We start from the raw sequence: 18,639 nt of genomic DNA, 5'->3' as shown, positions 1-18,639 counted from the left end.
AGATTAGTGATAGTGAGCTTGGGCTCGAGGCGACAGTCTGTCGCCCAACGTAGCCGCGGTCAAGGGATGAATACTTTCTCTAGCAGAGGCATGGAGTAATTTTATAACTCTCCTTAAGAAGGAAATAGTTGTAACACTCTACAGTAAACGTTCGAACGGTCTCTGTCCCATACCTCACCACACACAGACCCTATTCTTCGAGTAAGATGATTGTCAGATGCCGATGCGTCTGCGCAGTACATGTTCAGCCCGAGGGCCCGTTATAAATCTTAAGATTTAGCTGACTAAAGTCCTTCAAACAGTCTTTGCCCCAACTACGGGAAAATAGGGGAAACCTATTTTTCAACGAGCAGCGCCTCCCACTAGCAACTTTTCCTCGAGGGCGGCTAGCATCTTTTTCTAACCACCGATATGGAGATTGATCAAATTAGCAGCAACGCCGATTTCCCTTACTTTCTGAACGAAGGCTTTTCTCGACGAGTCCGATGATCTCGTATCCTTAGACACGCCGCACTATAGTTTTCCTCTGTGGCATCATCGGGACGGGAAAGTCATTCTTTCTCGCGATCTCACCGACTAAAGAGTAACGTCTTTACGATCAGCAATTATTCAGACTTAGATTTCGCGAGAACGTTCATCTATCATCCCGTTGACCGCGGATTCGTTATCGAACCTGAGACCATTGTCACTAGTGTCGCGAGCGCCTAACCGCCGTGGTTGATTGTCGAATCTGTGTTATCCATACTTGTGTTAATAAACCATATCTTTGTTATACCGCAGCGATTTCAATGAAGACTCATCGAACACCCACAACCCTATCCTCAACGCCACCCCGACATATCTATGTACATATTTTATCGTTGACTGGAAAATTTCGCGAATAAAATTTATGGAATTGGAGTGACCGAAACAGTTGCACATAGAATGTGTATCGAAAGAATGGCACGACAATTTTTTATGATGTATGCTTCCAACAGTTTGACGATCTAAAACTATATGACAAGAGAAGTCAAACAAATAATATAAAAACACCGCAGGTATTGAAAAGAGTAAATTTTACTAAAACATTGGATTACAAGCTAAATATAAAATTATCGCAGATACCAGCAAGAATATGTAAGTATATGAGGTAGGTAAGCAAGGTACACCGGAATTAGGCCTTGCAAGCAAGAGGAACGCTGATGGGTGCGTTTAAGGTAACTGATTTCTGGCTGAGATCGGGTTTGGCACCCTTCTCGATTCTGGCTTTCAAGGCCAACGCTGTTGCGTTCCTCTTCATGCAGTGGAATTGATAATCTTTTGATTTCGTTTCGGTAGCCCAGCAGCCAGGTGCGCAGAAAGGCACGTGACGAATCGTGAAGCATATCGTGTTATCAGTCTCATTCATGTGAGTCTTCAGGATGGTGCACTGTTTGCTTTTGACGTTTGTATGGTATCCCCAGTTTGATTCCTCGGTATCTCTTCGTCCAGATTCCTTGTCGCTGATCACGTTGCTCAAATGATTCCTCTCTTCGTATACGCATTCGCTGTCCGGCAGTAATTTCGAGTTCTCAAAAGACTCGCCCTCGCAGTGGTCCTTAGTCAGAGCGTAGCTGGCGATGAATAGCTCGGGTTTTCGAAGAATGCAACTCCTGGGAGCCATAAAGTCGTTGATCGGCTTTCCGTCGTAGTTACCACAGAGACCACGGATGGCTTTGCGGAATTTGTCGCCCGCCTACGAATTTCGATATATTATTAATTACGCCGTTGATTTTTTATTTCATCAAACGTCGTTTAATCCGTTGCTGTTCGCGTATCTTTCGAATCAAATGTCAGAAAATGATTAATTCCGTTTTTAAAGCGAAACTACTTCCTTGGTATGCGATCTGCTCAGAAAGCAAGCGGATCCACTTTTTATACATTTCCAAATGTTAGTATGAAAACGTATAATTGGTTCTTAATTTTTCAGAAACAATTATAGAAGGCTAGAAGGATTAATGACTATCTACGGAGGATATTCGAGCAAGAAATTAATTTAAATCTATACTTTGTTATTTACCTTGATCATTAAACGTTTTCCATCGTAAACAATGTTCAGTTCGTATTCGTCAGAAACCAGGCCGATAGAGACATCACCGATTTGGAAGATCTCGAACAAGACCTCGTCGTCCTCCTTTTCCTGCCAACCCATGTCCCTAGATATCTTGACGAGCTGTTCGTTTATGAAAACTTTTGGTAGGGTCGAAGTAGGTACAAATTTGATCTCCTTGTCACCAAGTAAAACTTTCATTTCTCTCTGTCCGTTTTCCATATCACGAATGAGGATACTCGCGCTGTCCAATTTGTACATAGGCATCCTCTCGTCCGGATTATCTGGGTTCGCACGAGGATACGTGGTCATGACGACGTGCCAGCAGTTGCCTAATCTCAGGGGGTACTCTCTGCTATCGAATGTTTGCGCCCTGGTTTTATCCAATATACAGGCGGCTGTAAAAGTAAACGATACAAAAGTAACAGTTTTGATCGATAAGAAAAATTAGTAGACATTGTAATAAAAATAATCAATCAGATCCACGTCCCTTTTCCTAGTGGAAGTTTGATATCTACCGAGAAGCTTGGAATTACTACGCGCTCAATTCAAAAATTACTAAAATGTCAGCTTCGTATTCTACTCTCGAATCGATAATATAACTAGCTGATGATTCGACGTAAGCACAGTTGAAAAAGTGATTTCACAATTGTTATAATTATACAAACTCACATTCGTCCTCATTGTACAAGAGGTTTTGAATATCCATGTCCTCGTCTGCAGCCATCAGAACGTCCTCCGCAGAAATTTCAAGAGCAGACAGGTCTAAGTCGTTGACGTGAATATTCATAGTCGGAGTAAAGATTAATAAGTTAGCTCTTTCCAAATCGTTGGTCAGATTGGCTATGATGTCGATCTTCTTCTTGCCGGTCATCTTAGGATCCAATAACTCTGTGCGAATGTCCGCGTAATCATCCAAATAATCGTTGTTTATTACAGTGGTGAGAGCCTTGGTGATATAGGTCGTGATAGACGGCGATTGGAAGTCCACGGAGATAGATATTTGATCAAGAAGCATAGAGATCGCAGCAGCATTTTGACAGGCTCGAAGGATCTTGTTACCCTGCTGCATTTGTTTCTCGCAGATTTTGATTAAAGGTAGATCCTTGATCCGTTCCCTTAACTCTTTACTCTGGGTAGCTTCACCGTTCATGTTCAACTGTTGACCAGTGGAACAGTACCTTCCAATGAGCAAATCTGCATTAAATTCTACCTTAGGTTTCATTTGAGCGACCTGATCGTAGAACACCGTGTTGTCTGGCGTGGCCTTCGTCTGGGAAGTCGCGCAGACTTCGAACAAGCTTTCAAGGCTCCAATATACCAGCGTTCGTGTTTTCTTCTCAACTTCGCTGTTAGCCATGGCGACGGTTATAACGTTCCCGAAACTCTCTTCGCTTGTCAATGGAATTTCTACTGCAATATCTATCACTTGTGATTTGGCCAATTTGATACCCTTGGCAGCCTCGTCCATCCATTGTTTCCTACGAACTTCGCTGTCAGGCTTCGTGTCGGATGGAACCGTGGCTGTAGCTTTTGGTGTCCATAGTTTAGCGTCTTCAGCGTTGGGTGCCATTTCCTTAGCGTCATACGATATTTTGAATCCGAATGGTGCCACCTGTTCGCGTTTCAGATTCAGCAAGATGTCTAATTTGCAGTAGTTGTCGTTATCCAAGGTCCATGGAGTCATAACAAAATCGAACAAGTCATCGATGTCCAGGTTAAGCCAATCATTGTAGTTGTAAGATTTGTCAATTTCCATGTCCATCTTCACCAGATACGAATCTGGGGTAGTATCGAAATGGATAACGTCGGGAATTAGTATTTGTGTTGTTCTCTCGTTGAGCAGAGGATGTAAATTCAAAATGTTGTGACTGGCGACGTATGGAACGACGCTATAATGCAATAATCGTGCTTTTTCTTCTCCCTTCAATGGCCAAACCTTTACTTCGAAGGTGCCCTTAGGTAGGTCCACATCCAGAAGCAGTTTCATTGGTAGGTGAATGTTAAAGTCCACATCGACACCGGCGATGTACTGCTGGTACTCGAAGGGCGTGACGAAGCCAATTCTTCCTTGAATCTTCATTGCATAGAGTATACGAAAATCGGTTTTCGCTTTGATAGCCTTTGGATGCTTCATCTCGTTGCTCATATCTCCAGTGATCTTGAGAAGCAAAGGTAGTTCAAAACTATAGACGAATGGCAATCCGGTTTCTGTGGGGAAGCCATATGTTATATCGTAGGATCCTAATCGGTTGACGAGCTTTCCTTCCCTTTCGCCCCTCACATATATGAGAAACACTAGAATTACAAACGATACACGATTAACATACGATTTCGTTAAAATAACCTGAATCTTGAATACTATTAAATTAGTAGAAACGTCAGAAGCGCTCTGACCTTCGCAAAAAGTAGATAATCTTGTTATCTACGAATAAAGAATTATCTACAAATCGTTTCGTATTTAATGAAAAATATCGTTAAAACGTCAAATATTTAGAAACACTTACATTCATGGAATAGTTTGAGAGAGGTCTTATCGAAGGGGAAGAACTTCGCTCCGTACTTCCCGTTCCATATCAAGTTTCCTTCCAGAGGAACAGGTTCGTCAGGAATGATATGCAACTGTTCGGCGATCTTCTCAGCCGCCAATATGATACCTTCTCTTTCTTTCGGGCTAGTCTTCAACTCTAGAATAGACTTAATGCTCGAAACCATGGTTATCACTTCGAACGGAGGGAACTTGAAGTCTCCGTAAGAAGAGTACACGCCGTAGTATATAGCGCTAGGAATTAGGCTATCCTCGCTGCCAATGTACTTCAGGAACATATGAGAAATTATATTCCCTCCGTCAGTCATCGATTCGGTGACGTATCCGTGAGAGTAATGGTAGCTGTAATCGCTTGGACTCAGTAGCCTCTTTGCGGCGCGAGCTTTCTTCACCAGCATTTGATATTCGGGGTCCTTCAGTTCCGCCAGACTCTCCAGAGTCGACTTCACGGCCGAGTTCACCTGTTTGTTCTTGTCGATTTTGGTAAATTCTGCCATTCGTTGTAACATGGTTAACGGAGGATCGGTCTTCATCAGAATGAAGAGAGCGGTGCAACGCACTTGGTGGTCTTCCATGGTGTTCAGATAGATCTTGTACAAAATCGAACGCGCCAGTTTTGGAAAACTTTCAGCCAGTTTGGCTAGAGTTGAGACCATCAGCGTCCTCTGGAACACCGTCATGTGTACTTTGCCTTCCAGGTAAGGCTCGAAAACGGGCAGAATCTTCGGATGACCGATATTACCCAAAGCCATGATGTAAGTCTGAATAACCGTGCTTTGGTCACTTTCCACAGCTTTCGTCAATTCCTTCTCCAGGTAGGGGATGTAATATTCGGTAACTGCCTGATCGTTTTTGGACGTGAGACGACCGTACGTATGCACCGGATACTGATTGTGCATTCTCCTTTTGCTCACTTGAGCGTTATAGACCAACTCGCTGAATGCTATGATCGCCGGGCCGCTGATGGCTAGATCGTTCTTCACTCTCTCACCTGTAGCTAGTTTCTGGGAAACGCAAATTCAAGAAGATTCAGTACATCGTAAAACATTATTGTTACAATTGAAAATTTCATATATTATGAATTAATATTATCACAAATCAACTTCGTATACGATAGATACTCACGAAGAATTCCTTGATGTATTCAGCAGTAGGTGCACGAGCTGTCTTGGGAAGTTTAGTCAAGAGATCTGCAGCTCTGTTGGAATCCACTTCTTTCGTCTCGATCCAGTACTTGATAACCAAAAAGGCTGGTCCAGTTCCAGTTTGAGCCATAGCGGATTTCAATATGGTCCAAGCGTTTTGTTTAGGACCCAGAGTCTTGCCCATCGATTTCATTTCGTGAGGAGAAATACGTACGTCCTTATCGACTTGTAACATTTGCTCCTTATTCATCGTACGAAGTAGATGGCACAGGATCGTGAACTTCTCGAGAATTTCGTTTTTATATATGTTGTTCGGATCTTCCATCTCGTTGGCCATTTGGAAAATAAGTTCTTTGCTTTTCGCTACAACGTCCACTTCATTAGATTTTCCAATAAATTTGCCCTGGAAGCCAATGTATAGGGGCGAAAAAGGATCCTGAGGAGCATCTTCCATCGTTGGTTTAGGCTGCCAGTAATAGCCCTCCTCGCTGCTGGACGAGTCAAATGATAAGCTTCGAAGATTCTGACCCTTCGTGGCTTCTTCGCTCGAGCTAATAGAACTGACACTATCAAAAACCATCATCTTATCCGAATCCTCGACTACCTTGCCGGCTCTGCGTTCCTCCATATCTGAGTAAGGATTGCTGTAAGTGTAAACCAGGTTGCCAGTGGATTCCGGAGTGCTCGGTTTGGGCAGAGGATTCGTAATTTTCTTCACGTTGGCCAAGGTTAAATTCATCCTGCTGGCTACCAACCCGTGTCCCTGGTCGTAGAATCTTGGGCTCACGTGCATTATGTTGGTAGTCACCGCCGATTGGATGGTGTAACACTTCAGCGATCCTGAGATGATGATTCTGCTCGTCGCAGATTGCTGCAACATTAAAAATCTTGCTTAACATCACCTATACTGTACATATTGTATCGATACTCTTCATAAGACAAATAGAACCAAAACCACCGAGAAATTAAACCTTTTACAATATAATACTGTAGTATCGTGAACCAAAGGGCTAAGAGATATCAGGCGAACTATAAACAAAGTCGCGAGAAAGCCGAAGTGGGCCGACAGGCCCAACAATGTATCGTCGGCCCTTCAAGCGAATAGTTTCGCGGAAAAACCCTACGTGGTGGCGCAAAGACAAAAGACAAAGGGATGCTACGGGAGAAAAACAAATTAACAGTCGGTGTTAGTTGAAAAGTCAGAGAGTGCGTTGGAACCGTGGTGACGAGAGTTGCAGATTAACTATTTCGTTGTCTCAATTATAACACGTTATTATATTTAGTTCACGTTAAACAACCATCGTTTACTGTTTAACCAACATCTGTTTAATCCATTTTAGATAAACTAATTGTAGTAAAGATCCTGCAATACCATTATCGATATTCATCGCCTATAAACGATCGGAGATCTGTGTTTCCTGTGTCCAGATACAAGAAACGCAAGAAACGCTGTTCGCTGGATCGTTCGTTCCATCCGAATTCTCCATTTTCATTCTATTACGCTATTAAGGGGTTAACGTGGTTCAGGGATTGGCACAGAATTCCAACTTTCTATCAAAATACCGTCAAAGATACTGTCCGGCTTCTAACATTCCTGTAATATCATCAACGATCCAAACTACTCACCGAGAAGAATTTTCCATTCTTATTGGACCCAGCTTCCCATTGCTTGTTGCCAGTTATACCAAACTGATAGTTCATCCTCTGCTCACATTTGTCGAAGTTCTTCGATTTGCGGATATCAATATGCCGTCCATCTCCCTTCAACTTCGGCATAGGAACCAATTCTGGTTGAATTTGGACGACTTGCTCTGACAGCGGCGTGATATCGTAAAGAACTTCGCATTTTCCGCTAACTGAATCTTCCATAACTCTGAACATTCCGTACGGTTCGTCGTCGGTCGGAATCTGCATTTCCATCGTTCTTATCACGTTCTCACCCAGGGTGTCTAGTTGCAACTGGCTAACGATACTCTTCAGGATGTTCACCTCCCAGGTTGGGATGGTACGATCCACGATGACGTCCCTGATCACGCCATGTTTCAGCTTGATACCGAACGGTTTACCAGAAAAGGGCATGTCACGGAGTTCCAACATTTGGTCAGAAATCTCAGTGTCCCAGCCTTCCGGTAAAGATTTGAGGATTCGAGCGTATTGAGCATGCGACACCTTCGCAGTTAGCATCTGAGGATCTTTGACTTGTACCGTGAGCAATGCTTTCATCAGGATACCGGTGTGCTGATCGGATAATTCATCCAAACTGGTTAATGTTCGACTTCGTACAAGATAAGTGTACTCGTTGTCGACATGCCAGCCATGGTCGTAGTCGGCTGAAACTATTCCCGCTGCGGATACGTAGAAATTTTCAGCGTTAGCTTCGATTGATTGAACGCGACAGAGTTGTAAATGTTAAAATAAAAGAAACAGAGAGTAACGAATGATACGTGATAAATCTTGAATCTTGATCACTTTTGCGACTGAGAAATTTAATTTATTAAATAATAAGTCTTGGCAATTTTAGGGAAAGAGTGAGGAAACAAAGAGAAATTCCTGAATAATTGAAATTGAAACGTACGTATTCTGAGACAGAGAAATTATTCTTATTTTTATTGTCGCTTTGTAGAAGATTTTATTGATACTCTGTATGAGAAATATCTTTCTCTAAAATTAACAGTGGAATTATCAGACCGCTGTTTCTGATAGGATTTTCGCAGATTTACGATACACGGTATATAATTTTGGAAATGACTTTTTGTAAAGTATGGAAGTAAAATATTTCTGCATATAAAATATTTTTTTTTATTCTTCTAGTACAAGTTTTATAATTCAATTGTTGATAATTATATTCTCAATGACAAAAAAGTAAAGCAAAGAAAAATTGTTGAACGATTGGAGCTGAATTTTCAGTGTCTCGAGGTAAAAAAGATTTGCCTCGTTTCTGGCATTGCAAATAAGAATTTTTGGATATACTGCGTTCTACATGAAATATGCCTCCTTCTATCAGATTAATTAAAATTTATGAAAAGAATTCAAGGGAGAAAGAAGATCGATGAGAAAGCAGATGGAACAATTGATAGGGAGGTCTGAGTAGAATTTTCTACCTTTACTTACCAAGCAATAAAACCGTCAGTGGTAGCCACATATTGAAAGCCGTGGACATCAACCGAGAAAGTAACGTTGGGTCGTTTTCAACCTCCAATTTATACTTTAATCGTGCCAACGTAAGCAGCTAAGAAAATGTCCGTGAACTTATTTTTTAATCTACATGCCACTCATTTCTCCTATCTATGTTTTGCACTGTCTGGCGTGTCTATTAGAATAATAACTGCCAGATCAAATTTTATTATCTGCTAATAACACTTCAAGAAATAATAATTTCGTCAACGATATCGATTTCTTTCTATCGAACTAATCCTTTCCCTCGTTAGAAACAGTTGTAACGAAATATACCTAATCGATGGACATGAAATTTGACAACATTTTTCTTCAAAATTCTCGATTTGTATCTCCGGCTGACTTATCATTTCATAAAGCATTTCTCCCATTCTTATTAGGTTGTGACATATGAAATATACCCGATTTTTAATATTTATCATATTCCAGTGAATCTTAAAACTACAAAACTAGTACATCTACAAAAATAAAGATATTTATCGAAAAAGAAATCATAACAAATTGATAGAATAAGATTTAACATCTTCTATCGTTCTATCTTGATAATCTCGTTTGCTAAGTTAAGTTTACATCGAAATATTTTACAATGTCCTTTACATTGAAAATTCCTTTCTTCTAAAGAACCTTTCAGGAATTGAAAATATTGAAAATATTGAAAATTGAAAATAAATAATATTTTGACCAACATCTTTATTGAGATTCAAAAGTTACCCATATAATCACAGTTCACGTATGATAACGATATAAAGCCGTGTCGTGATAACGTAACTTCAGAAAACGCTAGATTTCTGTTAATAAATAATGCAGTTGGTCATAATATGTAAAATGCAGATGTGATTACACGTGGGGTCACGGTTCGTGCGTTTTTATCATATTATATTTACGGATTTATGAATCTGCGGAATTATAGTTATTGAACAATAATCAATAATCTCCATTAGTATTTATTATTATCTTCTAATGTTCGATCTTTGATTTTGCTTGAACGTTAAATAACGACGGTCGTAGTCAACAATTTTAACACAGACATTGAATTTTCTTCCTTGTATCCGTACTTATTTGTACTTGTTTCTTTCAACTATCTCGCTACCAGCGGAAATAATAATCAAACAAACGGATATGCAAAAATATAGTATATTTATAGTGATTATATTTATTACAATATATATACTAAAGTATTATTACCTCGAATATTAATTCGACGTTTAATTAAATCTTAACTGTAGTCTCATCTCTCTCTGTTCACCTGTAATTCTTTTCATACATATACACACGATATTCTTCAGAAACATGCACAACATATTTATCAATAGTCATTCAGCTCACGAACAGTAATATCTTAAATATAAGGCACACGGCCATCGTGTTTTATAAATATATTATAATATAAGGTTCAGCTTAAATTAATCGTTAATTAGCGCGAACAAGCAACGGCTTCCCGCTTGAACACGTGGTGTTATCCGTTTCCACGTCCATTTTAGAGATCGTCGCCTTCAAAATAGTCGTCGTGGGCTCGTACTTCTAAAAACATATAATTAATTAATTAATTATCAGGAATTAATAACCAGCTAAATTTTGGAGAATCTCGTAGACTGCAACGTTCGCTTATAAATATTTCTATCGTGTCTGCTAACATGGAATCACGTACGAAGTAAATTGAAAAGATCGTTGAATTAATCAAACAAGCGATATCTAAAAGACTTTCATGCAAAATTACTATCTATAAAAAACATCGAAGAAACATGTAATTAACGGTTCACTGGTTATCGAGGCACATGCAAACTGTCGAGACGAAATATCGCTCATCCGGATGAGATATGACGATCTCTTTGCAAAGTCAGACATTTTCATTCAGAAAAACAAAGTGTACTTCGCAATGTTACAACATTCTGCATCCGGTTTCCGATCGAAACGTGTCCACGCTTTCTCGCTCAAACGCGACATAATTGCATAATCTACGTTATCATTCAGTAAGAAAATCTAGAAATTACATTCATAATTTCGAAACATCTTAACATGCAGAAATCCTGTTCTTCGTTCATTCGTTTTTCGTGAGTTGTTCGCAACTCTGCTTCTAAAATCTCGTCTAAATATCTCTTCTAATATTTCCAACGACTTATAATATTTTTCCATTCTAATATTCTAATATTTCTAGTTTTTAATTTCAATTAATATCTCCAATTGAAAGTCCAATTAACAATCACCTTTTCGACGCCAATGTCCACTTCCTCGAGAACTTCGTCCAAAGTAGACACCAAGTGATTTACATTCTCAATCGTGAATACCATCGGCGGTTTCAATTTCAAGATATTGTCGTCCGGGCCGTCGCTGCTTATCAAAATTTTCCTGTCCTTCATCCTGGAGACCACGTGCTTCGCTTCCGAAGTCGCTGGGCTTCTCTCGATCCTGTCGCGCACCAACTCGATACCCGCGAACAGTCCGACACCTCGTACGTCACCGATAATTTTTCGTCGCTTGGCCAGCTTCCTCAATTCCGTCATCAGATGATTACCAACCTTCAAAGCGTTCTCTTGAAGATTCTCTCGCTCGATCACTTCCATCACGGCATTTGCTATGGCGCAAGACACTGGGTTTCCCCCATACTAAGATTCGACAGAGGACAAATCGTAAGTGTTTCATGGTTTTTAATTTCATAATGCAAAATAAATAAATAATAATTATTATTATTATTATATTCTAAGGAATTATAATTATATTATTATATAATATAATAATAATATTAATTAATAATAATAATTATTATTATTATTGTTATATTCTAAAAGAAGGAAGATATCTGAATTCGTCGATTCGTAAATGATAAGGTTTCCTTGCTGAGAGGAATACGAAAAACGAGAAGATTTAAAAACTTTGATATTCACCGTATTGAAGTACTCTATTCCAGTGTCTTTGAAGCTTCCAGCAATGGCCGGTGTCGTAATCACAGCTGCCACAGGATGTCCGTTACCCATGGGTTTTCCTACGGTGACTATGTCCGGTATAGCGTCCTCGCCGTAAAGCTGGAAGGCCCACATGTGACTACCAACCCTTCCAAATCCGACTTGAACTTCATCCGCGATGCAAACACCACCGGCTTCTCTAACGTGTCTGTTATTTTATGCAAATAGTATTAACGAAACTGAAGGTAGGTAACCAATTATATCAACAATTGTATCAACTATATTAAGAAATTCGACGCTGATAGAGCAACATACTCACTTGTACACGTTTCTGAAGTAATTCTGTGGTGGCAGAATTTGCCCACCGACAGACATTAAACTTTCAGCGATGAAAGCGCAGACGCCTTTGCCTTCGTTCTTCAGATTCTGACAAATATTCTTCACATCATCGGCGTACTTCACGCCCAGATCTTCGTTAGGGTGGTCGATATCGCGATACTTCCCTCGATAAACATCCGGGCATGGTGCCTATGAATAATAAATACGAGAAGCTCACATTAAACACCGAACATAGATAATTGGCATCCAAACATTTCTGAAGTATAAAATTTCAATTATTCTCACGAATACTTCTTACGATTATAAATATAATAATAATAACGGTGTTGATGGTATTTATTGTTTATCAGAATCTACGTCTATTAGAAGAATTTTTTTTTTTTTTGGCACAGCGAATCGGTTTTCTTAGTATACATTCTTTTATCTTACGAATAGAGTTATTCTAAAGTTATGGAATGCATTGGACACATATTATATACGATGATAATTTTTTTGCAAAATTTATCAACATGTTTTTCGATATTAAAGTCATTGAAGAAGGTTCAACAATTTATTGTAGATTATCTAGGCTACTATTGTTATTTAGATTGTTTTAGATATATTATGAATTCAGATATTTTTTCGAGGAACTTCAGTATAATAATAGAAATTGATAAAACTTTCTTACCACGTGAACCCAGTCTTTTTTGCCAGGCCCGTTCGGTTTGTTGAACTTGTACGGCGAAATATCGATCATCGAAGTCAAATGGCCATGATAAGCACTAAAAGCAAGAAAGAACAACGTTAAACGACAGTTTGTTTTCAGCCACCTCAGCACTCTCTGTCAAGCTCACTATCAAGCTCTAACTCTAAGCGTCATTTCACTGTGATCCTCCGTACGGCGACGAGGTCATCTTATCCGATTTTCTTCGACACGTCCTGAAAATGGTCATTCCCCTCTCTTCGTGAAACTCTTCACTTCACTCAACGATTTTCGTTATTAGGAAAGACAATAAAGAGAGAGAGAGAGAGAGAGGAAGAGAGAGAACAAAACGATTCGCGAAATATACGTTCGCTTTTCACGCTGTCTCAGTTTGCGGAAGTATCGATAACAAAGCAAAAGGGAACGCTGATAGCTCGATGACGTAAAATTACGTTATCAAAGAACCTGATGTCGTGAGGCGAGACGCATTCGCAACGCGTCACTCGCAAAGCTAAGGATGAACGTTGAAGACGCTGAGGATAGCGCAGTTGCAAAGGGAGCGTGAGTGAATCATGAAACTATCAATGCGTGTTCACCAAGATATCGTCACATGTTCATTGCTGAAACTCGATTAATCAGGTTTCTCTAATTATTAGACGCGCGATGCTTATAGAATTTTCATTTCGGGAATTATCATTTATAGCAGTTGTATCTAAAATTTTTTGTTTTGATTGGTTTTAAAGTTTCAAAGAAACTTGCGTTTTCTATATTCCGAATAAATTTGAATTTTCTCTCATTTAAACTCCTCTTGTTCTCTTGTAAATGTTAGATTTTGTTATTTCAAATCTCGGTCTTTAAGATTTAAAGCAAGGTTTAAAGAACGCTTAAATTTGAAACGTCGATGTTTGCAAGTACCGAGATGAATTTCACCCTTCAAATATCAAATTTACAATTTCCATCTTTCGCGAGGTCTATAATAAATTTCTATCTACTACGTATCTGTTCAATTCGAAAAAAGCATTTAAAAGCTTCTTAAACTATTTTGAATCATGACGATATCATCGTGTGCACGACCACGCTTTTAACAACGTAAACTTGTCCAGCTATCGAAGCTCCCCTTGGCCCACTTCGTGTCACAACACACCCCCTCGATTCGCTTCTTTTCTATCGACAACATTCGCCCCTGCTGTTGTCTCTTGGCTTCGCATCTTTTCTATCAGGATATAAAATTACTTTTTCGTAGATAAGTTCCGATCCATATTGCTTGGCTTCTTGTTGCGTGGCGTACATGTGGCACGTACGTGTCACCTAAAACGACAATAGCTTTATGTGACTTTGTCGACTTTGTGCGTGCACGAAAATTGGCCGATCGATCATGTACAACTTCTTTCATTGTCTCGTCGCATCGCGTTGGCCATGTTGCTTGTATCTTCCAAAGCGTTTTCATTCGCTGCAAACAAGCAAAAAAGAAAACCCACACGATTAGTCGGCTGTCGAGTAAAGGAACGTAATCTGCCTGAGAGAAATCATCGTAGCCTGAAAAATCATCGTGTTCCTATCGCCTTCGTGTTATTCTAGTCGCATCGTATGGCTACTCACTGAATTTTGCCCCGATCAGAAAGGGAAAACGAAGGCTACCTGCAAATGGTCGAGACACGTTTTTCTCACGAAAGAAACAACGCACAGTGATTTTCGACTTCTTTTTTTTGCTCGAGGGTCGCATATATATTTAGTCGGAAAAAGCCAAAAGCCTGTTGGACGACAACGATTTCGTTTCTCATAGAATTTTCCTTCGATCGTGAGAAGAAATGTTTTACGAATTATTTTCAGTAGATTTATTTTTTCAAATATTTATAACTGTTTCGAAGAAGATATGAAAAATTGCTGAATATACGAATATTACAATAAATAATCGAATATGGAAAAATTTCTATAACGATCGAATGATAATTTAGTCGATGAACGAAATCGTCACGTTTGTCTAAACGTAATTATCTAAACGTAGATTATCGCTAATCTACGTTTTTTCGGAAACAGGTGAATACTTTTTGTGGCTGATTGCTTTAAATACGACAACTTACTGATCTAAGGTGATAATATCCTTGTTCTTGGTATGCGTTTGAGCGAGACGAAGAGCGAGATCGTTGGCCTCGCTGCCCGAGTTTACCAGGAAACAGATGGACAGTGGTTCCGGAAGAAGCGAGGTCAAACGACGCGCGCAGATTACCAGATCGTCATGGAGGAAACGGTTGTTGGTGGAGAGCAAAGCCATTTGTTCTTGGCCTGCGCGCACCACCGTTGGATGGCAGTGACCCACTGTAAATTTATTTATTTATCCGTGTTAATTCATAGGAAATTACATTTTTTTATTATCATTCACAAACTTATATTTCATTTTCTTAGACTCGTGTGTACGAAGTTCTTTTAAAATGAAGCTTTACAGAAGCTTACATAGACGCTATTTATTTAATTTAAATAATTTATCTAATTTAAATATACGATTCTATGCACAGTTTAGATAAGAATTAGTCAATTCATTTGTTCTATTTTAATCCCTATAAATTATCTATTTAGGGCAATTATTCTTACGAATTGAAGCTTCTTAAATTAAAAAAAAATATTTTAATATATTAACATCTTTTTCATACCGTGAGCAACGTTATTGATACAGTCCAAGAAACGATTGCCTCTCTCATCGAACATGTACTGCCCCTCGGCTCGAACAATTTTCAAAGGGTTCGATTTGTAAAATAATTTGCACGCTTGCCTGCAAAACGATCGATTCGTGTTCACGCTCGAAATGAATATTATTCCATATGACAACAGCGATAAATAGGAACGCGCGTTTAACGTGATATTTACCCAATATATCGCTCCCGCAGTCTGATCGTCTCAGATTTTGGCATCTGTTCCAATGACTCGGCCATGTTCGAAAATGATCTAGTATGACTTCTTGATTAAAGCCTGTGAAAACATAATAACAGTTTCATTAGTGAATAATGTATTATATAGAGGAGAATAATTCACAAGTAATACAAGTAACACAGATTAGGGTAAAATCTAGATAAATCAAGGGAAGATTTAATTTCGTGAAAAATGAAATGCTATTTCTTGAGAAATTTCCTTGGCCTACCTATATTTAGAAATTGATATTACGATGTGTTGAAGGCACATAATAATCATTTAGAAGCATGGGTATCGGCCATTTCCCCATAGTATATGTAATTTTCCAGCGGCTGATAAGTGCACGTGATTGCTACGTGGAAGTGGTAGTCGCACCCATATATTCTTTCAACCATAGTCTCCCATACCACGAGATTTAACAAACATATTCGTATCGTCAATCGTTAGAAAAATGACAAATTTAATACAGACTTTTGTAAAATAAAAATTGCAATATTTTGAATGAATCGTGCGCTAACAGACACAAGTATCGATGAAATGTTGCTATAAAAGCGAATTGCAAGGGAATTAGTGTCGCACGTGTCGCAATAGCGCTTAACGTTCTTAAGTTACTTGAGATGTACGAAATTAGCAAAGAAGAAAAAGAGAACTCAGATCAAGAGTCTTCTGTCACGTGTGTTTTAAAACGACCGCGATAATTTCTGACGATAGATCAAATACTTGCTGTCTATTATCTGAGATTGATCAAATATTCATGGTAAAAACAAGGTGTTTATTTTAGGATTGACAACGGATATTTATCTTTTTATGGTCTTGGAATTTTACGATTTGTAGTACTTTGTTATTTCTATATGATTTTTGTCGCCAATACTAGACAAGAACGATATTATCTCATAAATTTTTGTAATTCCTACGGTAGATTCGACGCTACGTATGATAATACATACTGTACATGTAAATATTATTTATTCATTACAAAACTCTAAAACGTGTCGCTTTGAAAAAAAATCGAAAGCAAATATATAAAAAGAAAAATAAAATGTAGACAAAATAAATAGGAAATTTCCTGTATACGAAACCTTTACCCAAAAGATAGAGTCGATATATACGTCATCGAATATATTAATAAGAAAACAAAGAAAAAATTTGGCAAACCGTCCAACTACCCTACCCCGCGGCTTCGAATAGCTACAAGGATCATGCGGCAGATATATGCGATAAACACAGGAAACAGATAAAGAAAGAAAAAAAAAGACCGAGGAAAATATCCGGGAATATCATCGCTAAACACACACAGTCGACACGTACAGAAGAGCAGAGTCAGTGTGATCGTACCTGAACACGAGTATAATGGGAATGAGTTACGGCCTCTCGAACTTCTGAATGCAGTCGTCAGCTGAGTGCCGCGACCTACTCCGGTGACGTCATATATAGAGCTTTGCTCATTGTCCGTCAAGAGTGGTGGGGAACGAGGGGATGCGCGCGCAATTACCTCTTCTCCCCTCCGCTACGCAGTAGGAGTCGCACCGCCGTGGCGCGCGTAACTTAAGCGAGAAGAGATTTCGATCGATCAAGATATTTTTCCTCTTCCTTTTTAAATGTCCCTTACATTTAGCGATCCTTTTCCCCGTATCTCGTGCGTATTCTTGCAAATCATTGCCGAGTAAACAAAAAGATAGTAATCGAGAGAAGAAAACATGAGGAGGACATCGCTATTTGCGCTGAAAGTGGGGGATTAGAAAACTGGAGAGAAAAAAAGACGAGCGTAGAAGCGAGCGAGATTTTTAATTCTTCGACGAAGATCGTTTTAAACTATTCTTTTAGAAATCTTTTCGTTAGGTTCCTTGAATAAAGACTGGTCGATACTTTTTTTTTTTTTTAAATAAAATGGAGTAACTTAGGAGAATTTACCGTGAATAAGTAAGATGGAATTTAAGAAAGAATAAAAAAAAAGAAAAGTATAATATTCCATTAGGGCTAGTAAATGCAAAGCGAAATTCTACTATTAAAAAATTATGCAACGGCGATGTCCAACGATTACGATGACCACGAGCGAGGGAAAATGTTGCGCGATACGTTAAATTTAGCAATCGATGGTCATTCCGATAGTGAAAACGGTACGTGCTCGAAGGAATTTTAGTGGAATTCTACACACTACAATGAGTAGTAAACCGAAATAGAGGGTCATCACCTTGACCGTAAGGAATAGAGGCGCAATAGAACTGGCATTGAAAATAATACATGTATCGTTTAGTATTGAAATGGCCTAGGTATAAAACCTAAAAATAAGATATTTGTTTTGCGTCGCGTATTATACTATAATAATCCGTAACCATTTTTGCAGAACTATCGGACTGTGTTTGCTGTTGTGTCGTTAACACAGAATTCAGTTCATGCGTCGAACACAGAACTTTGTGTATCTCGAAAAAAAAAAAATAAAAAATAACACGCTACTTTCATAATCATCGACTCACATAAGATGTACTACTGTGAATAACAGAACGAAATTATCATGGTTAGCAAACTGCGTATGTTAATTATGCAAACAGTAGATTTCCTAACTATCACTACGAAAAAAACACCATTATAATCTTCATAAGAAGACTGTAAATATTCATACAAATTTTTTCAAAGACAGTCATAAAAAGTATAACTCGCGTATACGCGATACTATATTGTATTTTCAAAATGTCATAAACCTAGGCGTTAGGTATTTTGCTTCTACGCTCGTTGTGACGTATTTTTACATATTTACGTTCGAGATAAATACACGATTTGCTTAATCATCAAGAACAAAGAAACAAACACATTGCATCTCTCAACTATAACAACTTCGCTTCTCGTAACCGCGATCGATTGCTATTAATATTGTTGTATCG

At 38.8% G+C, this 18,639-nt stretch overlaps 2 protein-coding genes across 2 annotated transcripts; both read right to left on the bottom strand.

Annotated features, from left to right (window-relative positions):
* Positions 1-1,038: 1,038 nt before the first annotated feature.
* Positions 1,039-9,006, bottom strand: LOC100747176 (vitellogenin). The gene is made up of 7 exons (XM_003492229.4): positions 8,873-9,006; positions 7,388-8,106; positions 5,742-6,632; positions 4,576-5,620; positions 2,741-4,366; positions 2,039-2,466; positions 1,039-1,714 (listed from the first exon to the last, which is right to left on the bottom strand). The coding sequence occupies exons 1-7, from the start codon at positions 8,919-8,921 to the stop codon at positions 1,154-1,156; spliced, it is 5,319 nt and encodes a 1,772-aa protein (XP_003492277.1). The 5' UTR covers positions 8,922-9,006; the 3' UTR covers positions 1,039-1,153.
* Positions 9,007-10,053: 1,047 nt separating this feature from the next.
* LOC100747062 (alanine--glyoxylate aminotransferase 2-like) lies at positions 10,054-17,227 on the bottom strand. The gene is made up of 9 exons (XM_003492228.4): positions 17,096-17,227; positions 15,719-15,820; positions 15,505-15,623; positions 14,938-15,172; positions 12,842-12,935; positions 12,155-12,363; positions 11,818-12,043; positions 11,140-11,538; positions 10,054-10,456 (listed from the first exon to the last, which is right to left on the bottom strand). Exons 2-9 carry the CDS (start codon positions 15,781-15,783, stop codon positions 10,346-10,348), a joined length of 1,458 nt encoding a protein of 485 aa, XP_003492276.1. The 5' UTR covers positions 15,784-15,820; positions 17,096-17,227; the 3' UTR covers positions 10,054-10,345.
* Positions 17,228-18,639: the final 1,412 nt, after the last annotated feature.

Source organism: Bombus impatiens, unplaced genomic scaffold (genome assembly GCF_000188095.3).
Source record: "Bombus impatiens unplaced genomic scaffold, BIMP_2.2 scf_0665, whole genome shotgun sequence".
NCBI lineage: Eukaryota > Metazoa > Arthropoda > Insecta > Hymenoptera > Apidae > Bombus > Bombus impatiens.
The sequence above is the reverse complement of the archived record's forward strand: the minus strand, read 5'-3'. Positions and strand labels throughout refer to the sequence as shown.